We start from the raw sequence: 20441 nt of genomic DNA on the forward strand, positions 1-20441 counted from the left end.
TGATGATTAATACCATCTTATTGATTTTTATTTCTCACCAGGAAAACTTAGCAAGACTCCAGAGGGCCTTTGCAAGGAAGTGGGAATTCATCTTTATGCAAGCAGAAGCACAAGTGAAGTAGGTGAACACTGCAGAGGCCTCTGGGAGAGAAAACTCTCTAGGTGTCTGGAGATGCTGTGAGGGTGTGGGGGCCCAAAGTGAAGTTTCCAGCTAATTTAATCTCTCCCATTCCCTGGGAGAAGCTAAATGAGTAGGAAGATCTTGATGAACAGGTTTCATGTCTGGAACCAAGGTCTTGCTGGGACAATTTCATCACACAAGGAGGATCCTTCCAATTGCAGAGCTAAAAGATGTACCCATTTGCCCAGGAGATTTCCATAAGACTTCCAGGATAAGAGCCTGGAAAATGCCAGGCCAGGTTCATTAGAGATCTTGATTTCATAGGTTGGCATGTTGAAACTTAATCGCTCTTTTCAACTCTGTAGCAGAAGCAACTTAGGGGAAGAAAGGTTCATTTGGGCAAATGGTTTGTGGAGGCTTCAATGTATCATGGAAGAGGGTGTGTATGTGATGCTACTTGTATCACAGAGTATCAGGAAGCCAAGATTGCTAGACCGGAATTAGGCCTGGGCTATCCCTCCAAGAGCCTGCTCCCAGTGACACTCTACCACTACCCAGACCCCACCTCTTAAGGACTTCACATTCTCCCCCAAACAGTTCCAATAGCTGGGACCAGGTGCCCAAACTCAGAAGAACAGATAGGTTAATTCTCACCGTCTTCCATATAGGAGCAAAGCTTAAAACTAATGGAAAAATATGCATAGAGTTTAGGCTTCTGGGTTCACTTGCTGAAGCCACGTTGTGAAGCATGAGGAGCTAAGTATTTCGTGCACAGAGGTGGGTGTCTATGGGATCCCTCTGCCAGGACAGAGCTGAATCCTGTAAGCTTACCTCAGAGAACAGATATTCTAAGCTCAGGCTAACCTAGAAGGACCAGTGTGAGCTTCCAATCTACCAAAAAGTTAGATCATTCATTTTCCATGGAGGACACGAGGGGGAAGGAAGAAAAGAGGAGAGTGGGCTTTCTCTATATCTTCACTCATGGAAATGGAGATTCCGTCTTCCACAAGGAAACATGAGCCATGAGGAATGAATATTCCCCCAGCTCATAAACTGGGTTGTCACCCAGGTCCATGGAATTCTGGGACATGGAATCGCTCTGACCAGGGTCTCCCTTTTCTCATAGTGATGGTATCTGGTTAGTCAACTGTGCCAATAGCCAAAGGAGGATGCAGGAAGGATGGGAAGATATGGGGGATGCAGGGATCTTCTCTCTGAGGATTCCTTGTAGGTGAACAAGTCTGCTATGGCTTCAGAGAAGCACTTCCATGCTTTGTGGTTGGACCCACTCAATGCTGAGGGTCAAGTTTGGGGGTTGTGTGAGTGAAGACAGGTCGCCAATGGCCACCGTTGGGAATGAACTGAGGTTGTCTGGCCCAGCAGTCTGCGTGCCCTCATCGCTGTCACCCTCTCTCAGTTATCTCTGCCTTCCCTCTACCCATGATGCCAGCCACCTGTTGGTTCTTTCTTCCCAATCCAGTGTTCCCAGATGGCCCTAAGGGAAGGCAGAGACCAGGTTCTAGGTGTTGAGTGACTGGGTGAGACTACCTGGGAGGTAGAGGTGGAGAGTGGGGGAGTGCTGGCAGGAAGGAGGCTCCAGTTTGGATGGACTGAGGTCCCTGGGAAGCAAAGAGAAGCATGGGTTAGCTCTCCCAGAATCAAATGGCACCACGTTATAAAAGAGGTGGAGACTGTCACTTCCTACAGATATGGTTTTTCTCCATTAACTTTTCTGATTAACTCCGTGATTGCATAATAATTGTGGGCCATTTAAGTACACAGCAATTACCACAAAAATCACAGGGTGATTATGGGCTTATTTCAGTCCAGTAAACTAAAGGGCTCCCAAGAGAGCTGAGAACCACAAGTCACACGGCAATTAATCTGAGGTGAATTTTACTTTTATGATGGAGCGATACACGCTTTGGGGGCAGGGGGTGACTCCTGATCAGAACACACAGGATCTGGCTTTGTCATCCATTAATTTCCCTTCTGCAGTTTTTGCTTTTCCCAACTGAGGCCATTGATATTAATCTTTAGGGTCTTGTCCCAGGCTAGGGCCACCACACTGTCTTTAGAAATCCAGATGGTTTAAGTGACTTTTAAAACAAGTAACTGGAGCGTTTCACAGATGTTTTTGCCTGCTGTTTAAACTTCCATGTTTGGGAAGGAGAATTGGCAACCAGGTGGCTGCATCTCTTCCTACCAAGTCACGCATGCAGGGACAGAGAATTCAGAGCTTAGTAACCTAGATCTTCATACCTCGCATGGGCGACTCTGCTTCTGGTCACTCTTCCTGTCTGCCCATCATGGTCAGTGCTCACAAATGCTAATCTGCAATCTCTTTCGGAGTGTGGCGTTTCCGAGGGGCACCTTAGCTCCTAGGAGCGGGAATGCTGAGAAGGCAGAAGAGAAAACAGCATAAACACCTCTCACTTCCTCTCTTTATTCTTCCAGGATTGACCGGAAAAAGGATAAGACAGAAAGAAAAATTCTGGATAGCCAAGAACGGGCCTTCTGGGATGTCCACAGGCCAGTGGTGAGGAAGCTCTGCTTGGTTCCCCGAGTGGGACCCGCCTACCTTTTTCTTTTCTTTGATCCCAGGACATGCCCACCCGTCTTTGGTGACCACATGACCCTTCCTTAGGAGAGTTGCTATGTTTTGTGAAGTCGGCCTTTCCATCTGTTCACATTCTCTCCATAGGCCTCCTGGAGGAATGCCAATTCTGCTTTTAAAAATTATACACTGGTGGAAACGTAGGACCAGAAATGGGGAACCATGGGAGTGCAGAGAGCGGAGCTTTGGAGTCTTTGAGACCTCCATTCCTTCCATTAGCAATGTTCATTTCCACCATCATTAAGCCCTGAATCTTAAGACATTCTTTCCATGTACTGTTCAGTCTTACAGTAGCCATGTTCTATAGAAAGTCTTTGCAAACTCTGGAGTAGTGAAGATTGAAGCATTGCTCCTGTGTGAGCTGGCTTCCTTTGAGAAGCTGCTTACATACTTTGACCAATACGTAGCTTTGTCTCACACATATTCCTGTGTGAAGACACCACTGTTCATATGATAAGGTTAGCACATGGTGGTGAGCCCATGACTGGCAGAACTCAGTTCAAGCAAGGTCACAGCCATTCTGTTTTCTCCTATGGCACAGCTGAGCCCCCTTTACCCTTAGGACACTTTACAATTCTCTGACACCCTGCCTGGAGGCTACTGAAAATGGAAAAGTCACCAAGAAGAACACAAAACTGTAGAAAGCCTGGAATCAGATAAGTGCTGTAGAGGCTGCTGTCCAGCGTGGGATAGGAAGGCAGAGCTTTACCCTGTCCAGCCTCATCTGAGCATGGTTCTGAGGGTGACTCAAAGTGAGTGTTCTGCACGTGGCTGTAAATGGTCATTATGCTCTGAGAACCTTGATTTGCACGTTACAAAGAAAATTCAGCAAGTAGATGAATTCACAAACCAGAAGACAATGAGGCTTGACTGTATCTCTGATTTCACATTATTAAAACAAATCTTGATTGCCCTCAGGAAATGGAATTGAAAATGAACACACTATTGCAACTTTCCTAAAAACCAATTAAAAGCAACAGTTCCACAAAGCCCCTCCCTGTCCACACATGTTTGTTTTTTCTTTCTTTTTTTTCAGGTGGTTAGAGATGGGGCATAGCAAAGGCTATGCCCAAAGCACTGCGGCCACTTGAAATATAGGTGTGATGCCAGGAAGGCCTACTAGAGCCTTCCCAGGGTGCCCTGACTATAAGGTCAGGTTTTATATTTCCAGTGAGAACTCCACAAAGAAGCACTGTGGCAAGATGACTAGATGAAGCATTATCTGCAAAGGGGAGGAGTAGGTCTGACAGGACCACCTGGATTTGATTGGAAACAATTTTCACTCAGTAATTTATACTATTTTTTTTTTCTTCTCAGCCAGGCTGTGTGAACACAACAGAAATGGATATCAGAAAATGTCGGCGTTTGAAGAATCCACAAAAGGTTAAAAAGGTTCGCTAGTTGACTTGAATTACAACTTCCTGGTGGGGAATAGCCCTCTGTTCCTGGTGGGTGTTCACAGTGATTTTTTTTTCTGCTTGTAATTCTGCCTCACTTTGTCTTTTAAAATAATTTTATTCACAAATTCTAGAAATATTCGTTGGGTGGCGGCTGGTATGTTCTAGGCATTGTGCAAATTGCTGAGGTCCAGTTGCAGGTTTTGGGGGGGAAATCTCATAGTTTTGAAGGGAATGAAACCAGACTGCAGGCCTCCTTGGGCCACTGTGCTGCATTAGGGAAAATAGGTAAGTTCAGGAGCCCAGGAGGTGTAGCTGACACAGAGTGGGGTCTCCCAGGGGCTTTATGTAAGCAGGATCCTCTGAGATAAAGAGTAAATAGAAGGTGCCTCTGGGGAGGTTGCAGTGAAGAAAATAAACCACTGGGGAAAAAATAGGGGCAGGCTGCAGGTACAGAGAGCCTGGTACTTAGAAGCAAATGGGAGTGTTTAAATAGAGCTGAATTGTCAAACCCATGTCACCATCTTGCCCTACTTTGAATGACCCCAGGATCCCTTGTATTTCACTGGACTAAAACGGGCAGTGGCCACAGCATCCCTGTGGATACTCAGGCTACCTCCATCCATCCATTCACCCTCTCCAAAGACCATGCTTCAGGAGGATGTGGCTGTGCTCTCTAACACTAATTTGAGAAGGTTAGCGACATCCTCAACCATTGCCAATGCACACGATGACCAAGTACGAATTCAGAGCACTTCGGATCAGAAGTGTTTCAGTGCTTGGGATGCCTGTAGATTACCTCTCAAGCTATCTTAAGGGGAAGGACCCAAGTCTGAGTACAAAGCATACTCGTTTCATAGCCACCTTATGCATATAGTCCAAAAGTAATGTTATGTATTATTTTCAGTGTACCTATGCTTTAACCAGAACCTATTCTGTGAGATGAGGTATAGAATTTTCCTCTTGTGGGATTTGGGATTTGAGAAGATTTCAGATATTTAGACAAGGATTAGCAGTGTGCTGTATGTACATGTGTGCATGTGTGTGTGAACGGGTATGTATCAGGAGAGAGAGACAGAGACAAAGACAGAGAGATAGAGACAGAGAGAAAGACAGATGGAGGGGAGAGAGAAAGGGAGATACAGAGACTGAAACCCCAGGTATGTACTTCTTGAAATTACTTATGTTATTTGATCATTGGGTAAATAACAATACTATATTTCAAACCTAGTCTTGATGTCCTTACTTAGTCTTTAATCGCCCTAATTCTAAGATCCCAGAGTTTTATACAGCAACATGTGTAACATCTGAGCCTTCATAATTATGTAGATTTCAGCTATGCACAGCATGTCCTTTGGGGCTGTTTCTGTCCCTCTTCATAACACCACAAACTACTTGAAAAGCAGCCATGGCTGTAGACTTGTGCAGAAACGGAGGCCAGAAAGCTACTTAATTTAAAAGGAGCATGAACCAGGAAGGCTTCCATCTCGACCCTGTACCAGGGGGTGCATGTTATCTGCTGGACAGCAGGAGACCCATGGGAGACTTTTGAATGTACCTTCCAGCTGTTGTCCTTCCAGCTGTTGTCCTTAAGCTCAATGTTGACCACAAATCACCTGAGGTGTTTGTTTAAAGTGCAGACTCCCAAATTGTGATTCAGTCAGTCTGGGGTGGGACTCAGCAATGTACCTCTTGACTAAAGACCCCCAATGGATGCTTTAAGGTCCGTTGGCCTCTGGATTGTATTTAGAGAAACAGTGCTACACATAGAAACCATTTTAGCTCAAGGAAATGAAGGATTTCCTCGCTGTTGTAGCCCAAAGAGGATGTGGTCCCTTCAGAAGTCTACCATGGGAGAAATTCAGGGTCAAGTCATTTGGCTGGATGCCAGAGAGATATTAAAAGAAAGAGATGAAGGGTTGGCTCCCAAGGCACCCATGACACTGAGGGTATGCAATTCATATTTTTGCTTCGTCTTCTAGTCAGTATATGGTGTGACAGACGAGACCCAGTCACAGAGTCCAGTGCACATACCAAGCCAGCCAATCAGGAAAACTACAAAAGATGACATCCGAAAACAGGTGAGTGAATCCTCGAAGTGTGATCCACGAGCGGCAGAATCCAGCTGCTGGATGACTTCAACCTGTGTGTGCCATGGGTGACACTTTTAGAAAGAGTGAGAAACTCTCCACCGTGGATCCCTAGCAGATATTGGAAGGGGTGTGACCGAGCTATCTCAGTTGCGAGCTGGCTTTTGAGGTCAGAGTTCCCGAGTGCCTGCTGTGAGACATAGGGAGGGAAAGGTAGACATCCCATCCTGGAGGAGTTAACATTATAATGAATTCCCAGAATGCACCAGTCCAGGACCACTCTCTATATACCTCTATAATGCTAAGACTCCAAGGGAGGACATCAACAATAAAGAGTGCTCCATCCCAAAGTCATCGCAGCATCACTTTCAACTCATAACTCACATATTAGTTTGTGTCTTGATGAGGAAGCCGGATTAACAGAGAGTGGCTAAGGACGTCACTCCCTTCTGAAGTCTACTCTTTATTATGTTTTGCTGACTTCTGATGGGCCAGGCAAAGGTGTCACTTTAGATGCCTTTTTCTGACAAGCTTATGGCTAGGTGGGAAGAAAGAAACAGACAGATGCAAAATACTTGATTCTAGTTAAACACAGCCAGCACATGAGTGTGATAAATACATGGAAACTGGGCAGAGGAACTATTACAGGGGTTTAGCCCAAACTATACTCTTGTAGTATACATATTGTCTATCTATTCTGTTGCCGATGTTTTTGACTATGTGCTATCTTTTGATTGAATAGTTTGGGAGAAAAGTAAAAATGAAATGATACGTATGAACAGGTGAAAGTGAGATGCTAACCTGTTTTAGAATCCAAAGTGTGGCAGGGGTTCCCAAAAGGGCAAATCGGTTGCTGGAGTTTGAGCTACAAGGTAACAGTGCTGTCCACGGAGTGGTTTAGACCTGGGTGTGATTGCAGGACTTGGGTTCACGGAATGAAAGAGAATCAAGCTCTACTTTGGCCTCAGCACCTATGTTCTCTTTTTCCCTCCAGATAACGTTTTTGAATGCACAGATTGACAGACATTGTTTGAAAATGTCCAAAGTGGCTGAAAGGTACGCTGCTCCCTGCCGATATTATTACCATGTGCATATTTTATAAAGGAGAAATGTCACAGGGTTAACAAGTACGTTCAGCTTCAGGAGACAGCCCATACTCACTCCTTCAGTCTGATGTATACAATCCCCAGGCCCTGTGTGAGTGTAGCTAACAGGCCTCCGAGCCTGAGCAAGACCCACTCCCTTATGCTTCTACCATGGAACCTGGTCAATCAGGGAAGAACACCTCTAAAAAAACTCCATCATTCACCTTTGCCCTCAGTCCCTTGGTTGATCCAAATGGAATCACTCCCTTTTCAGCTATAAAACGCTCAGATTCATTTTACGAAGGGAAAGAAGTTATGTGAGCCCTTTGAGGCAGCCGCATACACAGGAGGGGACTAGATCCTGGAAAGATGTCCCTCCTCCACATACCAACACCTGCTGAACTGCATTGCACCGACTGTAAAGCAAACATCGAGCCCCTGCAGCCTGGCCTCCCCAACAGCTCCTGGGCTATAACCTGCGCTGGTAGCTGGTTCCACTCTGTTACCTCATAGGAGACTCAATTTTATCAACTAAATGATCCATTTTTTTAACCTTTCAGTGAAGATATAACCTGGGGATTCTGTGTGGAATAAATCTAATCAGGCAGCCAGAACTTAACACTTATTCATCTCTATGCTGCTGTAAAAGCAGTGTCCAATTTCTGATGGGATCCAGGATGTAAGTCAGGCTATTTACTGTGTATCAGAGAAACTGAGTTCTTGAAATTTAGAGCATGCGGGGTACTAGCTGTGTGACCCACCTCTAAGGCTTTCTCTGCTGACCCCTTGGGTAACCTACACCTTCTCTCTGGACAAATGGGAACTTAGAAAACTCCAACCTCAAATCCAAAGCCTGGATTAGTGTTCTTCTCAGGATACCAAGGACTTATGGCATTTTTATGTTGATTTGTATATATGCCCTGTATGTGTATCTATGTGCACTCCATCTTCTATGTTTGTTGTTATTGTTCTAGTACTGGGAATTGAACCTCACACACTGTGGGCGGGTGAGGTATTACTACTAACCTGTGTTTCCAAGGCCTTCATTTCCTTTTTATTTTGAAAAGGGAATCTCACTAAGTTACCTGGGATTTCTTTGATCTCCCTCTGCAGTTCAGGCAAGCCTTGAACTTGGGATCCTCCTGAGGAACTGGAATTACCTCTGGGTCCAGTCATAAGGATTTAATTTTTTAAATTATGAGTACATGTGTGTATATGAGTATATGTTATATATATGAGTATATGTGCATATATATTTATGAGTATATGTGTATATGTATATATGGAAATATGCACAGGAGTGCAACTGCCTACAGATGCTAGAAGAGAGCATTGGGTCCCCTGGAGCTGGAATTACAAGTGGCTGTTAGCTGCCCAGTGTGGGTACAAGAAACCTAGCTGGGGTTCCCTAGAAAAAGCAGTTTGTATTCTTAAGAGCTGAGGCATTGTGGACTTTTAATAGTAAACTTAGTTGTTGACATTCTGGGCCAGACGATGGCTTGTTGCATTTCTAAGTTCCTATCCTATGTCTCAGAATGTTATACAGCACTCCTAACCTCTATCCACTAGAGGCCAGTAGTGTCATCTCACCATTGTGACAACCAGCAATGCTGCAGAGCATTAGTAAATGTGCAAAGGGACAGCAGCAGCAAAGTTGCCCCCGTTAAGAATTATGGTGTTCCTGCGTTCCATCATGCAAATGCCTCTCACAGTGCCAATGGCTGAAGCTCCCATCACACAGAGAGCAGTTATTCTAAAGTCCCAGGTATTGACAGCTGCAGGCTAGGCTACAGGAGGCTTCTTGTCCTCGCTGTCAAAATATGGGACTCCTGGCCAGCACACCAGCCTCTGAAAGTACCTTTCTGTTCCAAACTGAGGATACCTTTGCCTCCCACCTACAAAGAGCCAAGAGCAAAGCTGCTGAAGTTGCCTCAACGTTCCTGTGCTGTGGCTGTGAGACCATCAAGCCTCTGTTTGGGAGGCAAGGTACAGAAATGGCTGACCTGGCAGGCTGCAGTATCTGTATGCATGGTCATATCTGACTTGGAAGGGCTCTTAGGAGAGAGTGTATACAGAGCATCTTTCATCAGGTTCCCATGTCCAGGGTCAATGTTCCAAGGCCAGGATGGAGAGCTAAGCAATGGGAATTCCTAAACCCAAGCCCTAGGCATGGACCCAGGGGCGACTTAAGCAAGCTGTACTTTGAGCTTTTAAGGGGACGAATCTGGTGTCTAAGGTTCTGGGAACGCTATTTGCAGCTACGTAGCCTGGGAACTCACTTCAGAGGGGACCTCTGAGTTTCAGCTTTATCTTATCTTTGGGGTGACTGGAGAAGCCTACACCAGTTATTGTGAGATACCAGTCAGAATGTGGTAGGTGATATGTCCCAGGAGGGCCCGTAGCAAAGGCAGGGAGTCTGGCAGGTCCCATTGTTTGTTTGTTTATGGGCTGTGTGGGAGGAGCCCCAGCTGGTACATCTAATTACACTGGAGAGGTGCTCACACAAGGGCTTATTCCAACCGCAAGTCCCCAGCCAGAAACTTCCAGGAGTCCAACCCCAGCAGAGGCTGGAATTTATAACTGACAACTCTTCAATTCGACGTAAGGGTTTTCATTAGAGCCACAAGCAAACTCCCAGAGAGCAGTGGGGGGAGAGCAGCCGGGTGTTTGCTGGAGATAAAGCGGCCCGGGCCTAGCCTGTCAGCTGCTGTGTTCTGCCAGGAGGGGCTCGGGTGGTGGCACTGGCAGCTGGCCAGAGGCGAAAACTGAGATCTCCTGGGTGAGCCACACAGTCCCATGTCTGGGATCCGGTTTCCCTGGGCCTGCTCCAGGTGATAAGTGTTAATTAGAATTGTGTCCCCCTGAGGAAAGGTCCCTGCCTTTTTTTTTTCCACTCAGTTGCCTAAGAACCCAAGAGGTAAGAAGCTGTTGCTGGTGATACCGGCGGCCAGTTTTGCAAAAGCAAGAACTGGGCAGGATTAAAACCTGCAGCCGACAGTTAGAGGGACAGAGCAGTCAGCCAGTGTGTTTCGGGACCCACTAGGGAGGTTTGATTCCTGCCTCCTCCGCCATTTCCTGTGTTCTTGATGAAGCAAGTTGCTCCGTCTCTCTTTCTCTGCTTTTCTGCTTGAGAAGAGGAGATAGTGTTGCTGGTTATCCCACAGGGTTAAGGAGTGAGCCCAAGCTTGAGGCCTGGCTCCAGTCCTTGGCACTCAGGTCCCTTCCCCACGAGCAGGAAGGACTAGTAATTTTCCAAAGTGGTGATTAACAGTCCCTCTGACAGGAGCAAACCTCAGGTATATGAGATGGAAGGAGGAGGGAGACTGGCCTTGAAGATGACAGTTCTGTGTTAATGCAAGTCTTCCCAGCCAGCCTCTCTCCCTCCTCTCTCTGACTCCTATTCCAACAGCCCTGCAGACTGCCCAAGGCCAGCACGGAAGCTCTCGGTCTGTGCAGTTCCCCTTTTCCTATCCTGTAGACACACCAATCCCCTCTCCTCTTCCAGGAGGGAGGTGTTCTGTATGGAGGGACTGGCTCTTTAGATCTCCTCGGTTCATTACAGTTTCAAATATTCTGTGCATTGTGCCTAACAGTGTTTAAGTGCCCCTGAGACGGCATCTGTGTGCTGCCTGGGCTGATTCTTGCACTTCCTGAATGTGTAGCCCTGTTCTTGACTCCGAAATAACGATCACTATATACTCAAACCAACGTTCCAGATACACACCGCTCACTACCCTGCTTTCTGGTCTTAACTATTTTAAGTGAAGATCCTCCTTAAATGCGGCTCACAAACTTGCCTTCCTAAAGAAAGAACACTGCCTTCCAGCTCATTTTTCTGGATAACTTGAGCCAGTGTACTTATAGTTTGCTTTTAAACTCCTTTAAGCCGGGCGGTGGTGGCACATGCCTTTAATCCCAGCACTTGGGAGGCAGAAGCAGGCAGATTTCTGAGTTTGAGGCTAGCCTGGTCTACAAAGTGAGCGCCAGGACAGCCAGGGCTACACAGAGAAACCCTGTCTCAAAAAACTAAAACAAACAAACAAACAAACAAACAAACAAACAAAAACCTCCTTTAAGTCCCTGCTCTTCAGAGACAGCACACACAGCTCCTACACAAAATGGCCCTAGAGTGCTGTGTTCTTTAAGTCTCTGGTTCAAATTCTTACATCTTAGTCTTGGTTTTCTTTCTCTTTCTCTCTCTCTCTCTCTCTCTCTCTCTCTCTCTCTCTCTCCCTCCCTCCCTCCCTCCCTCCCTCCCTCCCTCCCTCCCTCCCTCCCTCCCTCCCTCTCTCTCTCTCTCTCTCTCTTTCTTTCTTTCTTTCTTTCTTTCTTTCTTTTTGTTTTTTTTTGTTCTGTTTTTCATTTTTTTGGTTTTTGTTTTGTTTGTTTGTTTGGTTGGTTGGTTGGGTTGGGTTGAGGGTTTTGGGTTTTTGAGACAGGGTTTCTTTGTGTAGCCCTGGCTGTCCTGGAACTCACTCTGTAGTTCAGACCTCAAACTCAAAGATTCATCAGCTTCTGCCTGCCCCCCCCCCCCAAGAGTGCTGGGATCAAGAGCTTGCACCACAGGTAATATTCTCTCTCTAAACATGCATCCTGTCTTCCCAGGCTGTAACAGACAAGGCTTATCAGTTAGCTGTGACTTACAAAGAACCTCTATATTCAGAAGCCTAACACTACAATAGCTGCCTTCCTCTGCCCACAGCAGATCCATCCATCCCCCCCACTACCCCCCCCCGCCACCCGCCACCAGGGATGGCCAAATACTGCCAAATGCTACATACACTATTTTCTCCTATGCCTACAAACCCTGGATATCAATAATAACTCATAATAAAATAGGACGATCATAGCAATGTATAACAGCGATGTAAATGCAGCCTCTTTTGGAATTCTCGAGGGCTCGTGTAAGGAACAAAGGATGTGCTTTGCGGCTTTTCTTTGGTGCCTCTGGATTACACGCACAGCCTAACTTGAGGCAGCCTTCAGTAAAACAAGGGTTAGTTGAACACCAGCACCGCAGTCCACAACAGTGGATCCGATAGCACACGTAGAAACTAAGTGACTAACGGGAGGTAGGATATACAGCATGGAAACACTGGGCAAGACTCTTGTCTTGGGTGGAGATATTATCACACTGCTCGGGCCAGTGCGTGACTTTAAAACTCATGAATTATTTGTTCCTGGGATTTTTCCACTTAATATTTCCGGACTGTGGCTTATCATGGGTAACTGTAGTTGCTGGAACAATAGAATGTAGGAGAGGCCATTACTCTATGTGCGTTCATTCTTTCTCAGGTGTCTATTCGCCAACTGGTTGCATGAGCTAAGCTGCACATTTGCTCGCAGCTGTAGACTGGGTAGGAAGCTCTGCTGATCCTGGCTGACTGTCTCATGTATATGGCTTCTGATCATGTAGGACGGCTTCAACAAGGGCACTTGTACTCTCTTTTACATGAACTATCATCCCCAAGCCGGCTAGTTTGATATCACTCGCACAGAAACAACAAGAACACAGGAACAAAGCATACTCATGCAAAACCCAGGTCACAAACCCCCGATAAGATTAAAAGGCCTGAGTATTACAGCCCATTTTTAAAACCAGTCTGCCACAGCAGACAGTGATGTCACAATGGCCCTGAGTCTAAAGCAGTGGTTCTCAACCTGTGGGTCGTGACCCCCATGGGGGTCGCATACCAGGTATCCTGTACATCAGATACTTGCCTTATGGTCCGTAACAGTAGCAAAATCACAGTTATGAAGTATCAATGAAATAATTGTATGGCTGGGAGTCACCACAACACGAGGAACTGTATTAAAGATTCACAGCATTAGGAGACTGGGAACTACTGTCCTAAGGGCAGTGTAAAAGCTCTTTCCCACGAGCCATGTTTTTCTTAATGACAGTAAACTTGGAGGCATGGAGTGTGTTTCTCCTAGAGACTCCAATGAGACCTTTGTGTTAGTCGCCTGCCTGTTAACTGTGACCAAATACCAAAAAGAATCAACTTAGAAGAAAGAGATTGTATTTGAGCTCATAGATCAGAAGTTTCGACCCAGGCTCATTTGGCCCCATCAGTTTGGGCCTGTGCCTAGGAAGACTGTCAAGTGGTAAGGGCATAGTGGAATAAAGCTGGTAGCTGTGAATGGGAGGGAGAAGAGAGAGAGGGCATGGGAGAGGAGAAAGAAGAGAGGGGGGAGAGGAAGGGAGGGGAGGGGAGAGAAGGGGAGGAGTGGGGCGGGTCAAGGTGAGTCGAGGCGAGGAGAGGAGAGAAGAGAAGAGAAGTCTGGTCCCAATATTTCCTTCAAGCGCCCAATCCCAGCGACCTTCATTCTTCCACTAGGGTCTGCCTCATGCTGACCAAGTCTTTCATACATAGCTTTGGAGGACCTTTAAGAACCAAACTATAACATACTCTATGGTGACTTCTCCAGATAGATGAAGTTGCCAAAGACATGAGGTCTTCCTCCTCTTTGCAGGAGTCCCAGGCTTATGTATTTTAATCCACCCACCCAAGCCTCCCATGGCTAGCAGCAGTGTTATACAGTTTTGTACAGAACTCTATACATCTCAGCTTCCAGTTGCCTGGCATCTCTGATCTCCCCACAGCACAGAGAGTTCTTCCCAAGCCTAGCGATGCTGGGGGACACCACAGTAACCGGGGTACTGCCTCAGGTCCCAGCATAGCATCTGCACACAGAAAGATCAAGTTGTCTCATTTTTATGCCTGCTTGCAGTGCTTGGCCCACCTTTACTCCATTCCTGGGAGTCCTTAGTGTGTCACAGCTGACTGCTGAATTGATTTTTTTTTAACATCATCTTGCTTGCCCATCTCTGAGATTGCTGCTGCTCCCTAAAATTGGATGCTGGTTCCTCCTCTGCCTCCTGACCCTCGGTGATCATGAAATGTAATTAATGAAATGCGATAAGACAGCAAGGAACCGGATACCCCAAGGCTCTATTAAAAATCTGCTAGGGTGATGATAGTAGTCTGTGAACTTAATGTCTGGTGATAAATTCAGGGGAGGGTGCGGAGGAGGCCAATACAGCTCTGCTTTCATGGGGTTTGAGAAATTGTGAGATCCTTTCACTTCCCAGCCCATCTTAATCAGTAGAAAAGGAATGGCAAGAAGTCACCATATAGCCAAGGTCATCCATCCCTATTCAGGCCAAAATCTGGAGTCTGTAGCCTGTGGAATAAAGAGAGGCCGGTGAAGCTCCAGACACACACTCTCGTCTCAGAGGGCTACGTTCACCTTCACTCCGCCCAGGTTTTTCCTCCTGAATACTGTGTCTCTGGGTAGCCTCCAGTAAGGGTGTTCTGTCCCCCACCCACCCATCTTCTCCTGCCTTCCTCCCTCCCCACCTGTAGAGGGGCTCTGTATCTCCCTCCCCTCTCCCTTCAGGTCCTTCCTGTCCCACTTGCCTTCTAAGCATCACTGTTTAGAAATTGCACACACCCAAAAAAGGGAGCAAGCATGACCCCTCTTCACCCTCTTACACTTTGGGGTCTCCTGCTCTCTCGAAGGCTCTGACTTTATAAATAAATGCCTTAGCACATTTTAGTGTATTCCTGAAGTGGGGGCACAGCGTTTCAGATTCCACTTCTGGCTTTAATGCTGTCTACAGCTTCCAGCCATACCTCACAGCACCTTTTCTGTAGCAATTACCAATGTCTGTGCCTTTTCAACGTCTCTGCCAAAATCACATGTGTGCTGGGCCAGGGACTAGTCTAGAGACTCCCTGCTATGTATTGTTTCACGGTGGGAGACAGCACCTGTTCTTTCTCTGGACTACATACTAAATGTTTGTGTGTGTGTGTGTGCGTGTGTGTGTGTGTGTGTGTGTGTGTGTGTGTGTGTGTGTATGTCATATCTCATAACTCAGAAGGAAATGATGAGTCTTTCCGTTAAGGAAGAGAGGATGGAATCTAAAACTTGCCCCCAAGCCTTCTCAAGTGGGTAGACTAGGTGTTTTTCTGAAGTCACTTTCTTTCATTATGTCCTTCCTCTCCAAATATATCAAGGTGGCCTCTAATTACAACCTAAAATCAATAACTTCTTCATCCTCTTGAAAGGTGAGTATAATTAGGAACTGACTTTGCAGGGACGGTCATGATGAAGCTCAGTTGGTAGAGTGCTTGCCTAGCATAGATGAAGCTCTGGGTTCAATCTCCAGCATCCCAGAGACAGACCAAGTTCATCCCATAGACCAGGTTACATACCTGTAACCATGGCACCCAGGAGATGGAGGCAGGAAGCTCAAAGGTTCACGGCCATCCTCAGCTACATACCAAGTTCAAGATCAGCCTGTGAGTCATGGGACACTGTCTTGAACAAACAAAAGAAGGCAAGATGTCTTTGCTGCCAGCTCTGTGCTGGTATTGTCCTGTGATGATGCAGTGGGGCCTGATGACTTCAGCAGGTGGTGGATACTGCATTAAAGGATGCACTGGCCACAGAGAGTCCACCCTGGCAGCACTTGTTTAGGAAGATGAGACAGATATACAGACAAATCAGCTATATCCACGTCTACACCGACAAGACAGCTGTAAGCCTCTAGCAGTGGCAGGCAGCATCTCTGCCAGAACCCGATCGGTTAATCTCTTCTAAGGATGTGAGAATTTGCCATTTGGAAATAAGAAAACAAGTCGCTCGTTAGGAGTCAGGGGTGAGAGGCCGAGAGTTTCTAAAGTGCTGAATGACAGGTGTTGTTCCTAATGGACTTCTGCCAGATTTCTTATATTCACTTTCTATTTCACTGTCACATCCGAACACCTATGGACCATCAGTGCTTGTGTGCAGATGCACTGGGCAGCTTACATAGCCCTTTACATCCCTCTGGGTGTATCTCTCTTTGCTTCTGATGCCATTCCCCAAGCCTTTCTGTGGTCGTCAGTATTGACTTTAGACACAAATATCAGCCGTGCCTGCCTCCTTCCTTGCCTGCCTGGCATTTCATCTTGTGATCTGCACATGACCTGGGATACTGACAGCCTACCCAGTCAATGCTGAACATGGCTGTTTTATTGAGCTTGGTCTTCATGCACCCATTACCTTCATCCCCATCTCAAGGATATTTGTTAGGTTTCAAAGCAGAGCAACATCCATGTATACTCAGGCTCAGACAAAAGGAGAATGTATTGGCTCTCAGAACTCGAAGAGGTGTTTCGGAGTTCGGCATGGGACTGGCAGCCATGCTCAGGAAGGGCCAGGACTTTTAGCATCTCAGAGTTCTCAGACACTAACTGGCCCTGTCTCCTTTCTGTGAAGCCTCAGGATCTCTTATTAGAGACATGACCTAGAAGATGTGACAAGCTCCATTCTCTGCAGTTTCCGAGAAAGCACACTGGGCCCCACCCAGGGTAGGTAGGTGGCCCTGGATAAATCAACAGTGGCCAGGAGCAGAGCTTGTCAGCAGCATGATGTGTGTATGTCAGTGTGCACTGAGTCATCTAGAAGCAAATCCTAAGCCTTTCAATCTCTCCATTATGATCTTATCCCGTATAGATGGTCAACCCCATGTTTTCTTCCTGTATCCTCACCTGAGAAACTCTAGCCCCCAAGAATAAGCTTCCCCCCCCCCCAGCCACCTCCACCCTGAGAACAAATGGAAGGAAAGAGGACAAGAAGGCAGGCACAGGCCTGGAGCTCAGACCTTGTGACAGATGAGGTGGAGAAGCAGAAGGGAAGAGAGGCAGACAACCTTTCCTGTCTCCCTGGTATGAGGAATTTTCTCATCTCCTCTTCATCCTCCATTATCCCAATTGTAGAAGGAGCCCTGTCTCACTCTCTCTGGGAATACCAGCACCCTCAAAAAACAGCAGAGCAATGGAGGCAACAGACTGTGATATTTGCAGAGCCACTGATATGAGTGTTCAAGAAAATGCACATCACTCCAGAGAGCACCATGCTAAGCAACATAAGTCAGATTCTGAAAAATGGGCATCAAATTTTCTCTCATATTCATATATATATATGCATATATATATTGTGTTATATGTGTGTATATATGTAAATGCACTTCTTTCTGGAGGTGACTGTGTCTCCTGGCTTCTGTACCAAAGTGACACCCATGGTGGGCAGAAATGTGGTCCTTCAGAGATGAGCACATTCTAATGCCTGCAGTCAGGCTTATGCTGTATGGAAAGAGAAATAGAGACTGCAGGTGGAGTTAAGGCTGCCAAGAAGTACACTTTAAAATATGTGCATTACCTCATCACATGGGTGGGTCAGCTGTTATCATAAGGGTCCTTAAAAGCTAGACAGGCAAGCCAGAGACATCAGTGGCGGTGAGGTGGAATGTGTAAAGGTTCAGTCGGCCATTTGTGGCTTTGGAGACGGAAAAGACCATAAGCCAAGGCAAGTGGTAAGTCCCTAGAGGCTGGATGGGGTAAGAAGATGCATTCCTTTCTAGAATGTTCCCCACCCCAAAGAAATCATACCCACCTGGCAGCAGTTCTAACTCAGTGAGTCCCACTCCAGACTCTGGTCCTCAGGACTAGGCTGATACATTAATGCTATCTTATTCTATTGAGTTTGGGGTAATTTATTACAGTATTATTAGGAACAAACACACAACCCAATGTCTCCTTTTCTCTGAGGCTCTTTACATCAGACCATTCATCTTTATCACCTTTAGCATCCCTGTATCTCTAGGCATCTTTTCCTCTGGTGGACATACATGGCTGCTTCTGACAACTCAACCAATTCCATGAAATATAACACTGGAGTACACTTGGCCATGTGATTCCCTGACCCCTTATGAAGCCTCTATCCAACTTCACATTTCCCTCTGACTAATTCCACCTATTGCTGTTACCGTGGCATTAACTTTAGTCATTGTCTTAATTCACGTCCAGATTACCAGGGTTTCAGTGAGAGGCTTCTACACTTCTCCCACGTGTTCCTCCTAAGTCTATCCTGATGCTTGTCTGGACCCTACTTCAGGGAACATGATGCAGACCTGGCCATGGGAACAGTTCCATTCACATGCCTACTGCCTGTTACAGAGCCCTGCCTTGTGCCCTCGGCCCCACTGTCTTGAACCCAAACCACCATTCAGTCTCATCAGCCCTCTTCTACTCGCTTCTCTGAAAATACATCCATTCCCAGTTTGCTCTCAAATATCTCTAAAAAGACGACGTTTAAAACCTGTCTGTCAAGATGGCTGAATCCTCACAGTTCTTAGTTACTGCCTGGTCCTTTGAGATTCTGCTGTCATAGGATGGTTTTAGACAGTGGCCTCCATTGCCTGTGTGCTGTCAGACAGGCAGCCTCACTGTTGTGAATGCCCAAGGGCTCCCTGAGTTCTCATCCAGCCTTTCCTGGGGCTTTCTCCTGCTCTGACATTGACACTGTTCTCATTCAGAGCTCCACCCAGAGACTTAGCCCTGGGCCCTGACCTATGGAGTTGGATGCCTCCTTTCAGGTTGGAAATCCCAGCCCAACTCTCAGAAACCTAAGAAGAGTAGAGGAAAGAAGAACAGAAAACTTGCTTGTTTCAGTCCCACTGTCTCTTCCAGGAAAGCCTGTTTCTAATTTAAAAAAAAAAATCCCAATGTGTAATCTAGTTGATAAGGATGTCTCACTTTTTTGCCTTGAGCTGTCAAGCAGATATCTTTTCTTTGAGATACAAAGCCAACTAAGGAAGACATTCTTGTATTGACCAGGGCAGATATCCTGTAAGGAAAGAGAGACCATGGCGGAAGGAAGGAAGGAAGGAAGGAAGGAAGGAAGGAAGGAAGGAAGGAAGGAAGGAAGGAAGACCCATGAACTGTTTGCTTCATTCTAATACCACCATGGATAGCCAAGGGTCTCATAATCAGAGAAGCTCCCAGTATCTCCTCATCCCTCAGACACTCAGGAATACCTCAGCAGGGCCTGTCATTCTCACTCCTTGAACAGAATGTAGGTTTGTTGGTGACAACTCCAAACAGTAAGATGACCTAGTATTGTCCTCTATAAACCCCTACTGTTTACATTTGCCTTGCTAGGGGGTTGAATAGTTCTACCCTCTCTCTCCAAACAGATATGTCCAGGTCTTGACCTGTGGGACCTGCAAGTGTGGCCCCACGTGGGGGAAGCATCCTTGCAGATGTGACTAAGTGGCCCTGGTAGGTTGCCCATGCACCCAGGCACATACCAGCAGCACTAAGTGGACTCTATTGGTTATGAAGAAAGAGTACATGAACTTGGGAGTATAGAATGAGATGGGGAATGGAAGGAGTTGGAGGGTATGGGGGATAGGAGTGTATTTGAGCAAAATACATTGTACACATGTATGAATTTTTCAAATAATATATATTAAATATAAATTAGATATAGATATGGGTTTTCTAGAAGAACCTTAAGCCAATGATAACTATTTATATTAGGAAATGAAGGAAATAGAAGGGAAGAGAAGAGAGGGGAGGGGAATGAAGGAGAAGGGAGAGGAGGAAGGGACAGGAAGAGAAGGGAGGGAAGGAGTGAGGGGAGATAGGATGAAATGAGACAAGAGGTCAAGTTGCAGACAGAGAAGAAGGCCACTAGAGACGAGAGGAGAGAGGGAGAGAGAGAGAGAGACAGACCGACAGACAGACAGACACTGGACTGCCTGGAGCCTCAAGAATCATCAATTAGCAAGAATGGACTCTGGAATCTCAGGAGGGATCACAGTCCTGCTGAGACCTTGATCGCAGACTTCTGGCCTCCAGAGCTGAGTACACACTCACACTATTTAAGCTACTAAGTGTGTGGTAATTTGTGACATCAATGTCATTTCTTTCAGGGTGAGTAAAATTAGTCCAGTGACAATGGAGTGGCTACTGTTGTGGGCTGTCCAACAGGAGTCCTTCCCGAGCACACTTTCCCAGAACTTTATTCTTGCTACTCTATAAAGTTCTTTCAGATGAGTCCCTACCTGTCAGGATGCAAACCTCAACGGAGGCTCACGGAACAGGCGACGATGAGTCTCCAGTGTGCATAGTGGCTTCAATTATGTATCTGCATCTGCAGATGATGTTCAGGATTATTTAAAATATTTTCCTGGTTTTTTTTCCAAAAAAATTTTTTTCAAAATTATTTTAATCACAGTGGTTTTGAGTATTCAACTAGGCTACTGTGTACAATAGTGTGAACTTGATAGAGATC

General features: G+C 46.2%; 1 protein-coding gene and 1 long non-coding RNA gene across 7 annotated transcripts in view; one reads left to right on the forward strand and one right to left on the reverse strand.

Moving 5' to 3' along the window:
• The window catches only part of Rgs6 (regulator of G protein signaling 6), a 540717-nt gene that overhangs the window by 442523 nt on the left and 77753 nt on the right, over nucleotides 1–20441 (forward strand). For all 6 annotated transcript variants that reach the window (XM_029484451.2, XM_085830530.1, XM_029484450.2 and 3 more), the window contains 5 exons: nucleotides 42–118; nucleotides 2579–2660; nucleotides 4056–4130; nucleotides 6118–6216; nucleotides 7220–7281. In XM_029484451.2, coding sequence (XP_029340311.1) covers nucleotides 42–118; nucleotides 2579–2660; nucleotides 4056–4130; nucleotides 6118–6216; nucleotides 7220–7281 — 395 coding nt within the window. The remainder of the gene's footprint in view (nucleotides 1–41; nucleotides 119–2578; nucleotides 2661–4055; nucleotides 4131–6117; nucleotides 6217–7219; nucleotides 7282–20441) is intronic.
• On the reverse strand, nucleotides 1272–20369 carry LOC110306684 (uncharacterized). Its single transcript, XR_002379307.3, has 3 exons — nucleotides 20212–20369; nucleotides 2384–2517; nucleotides 1272–1740 (listed from the first exon to the last, which is right to left on the reverse strand). It is a non-coding gene; the product is annotated as an uncharacterized LOC110306684 (long non-coding RNA).

Source organism: Mus caroli, unplaced genomic scaffold (genome assembly GCF_978045245.1).
Source record: "Mus caroli unplaced genomic scaffold, Mus_caroli_1 scaffold_14, whole genome shotgun sequence".
Taxonomy (NCBI): Eukaryota; Metazoa; Chordata; class Mammalia; order Rodentia; family Muridae; genus Mus; species Mus caroli.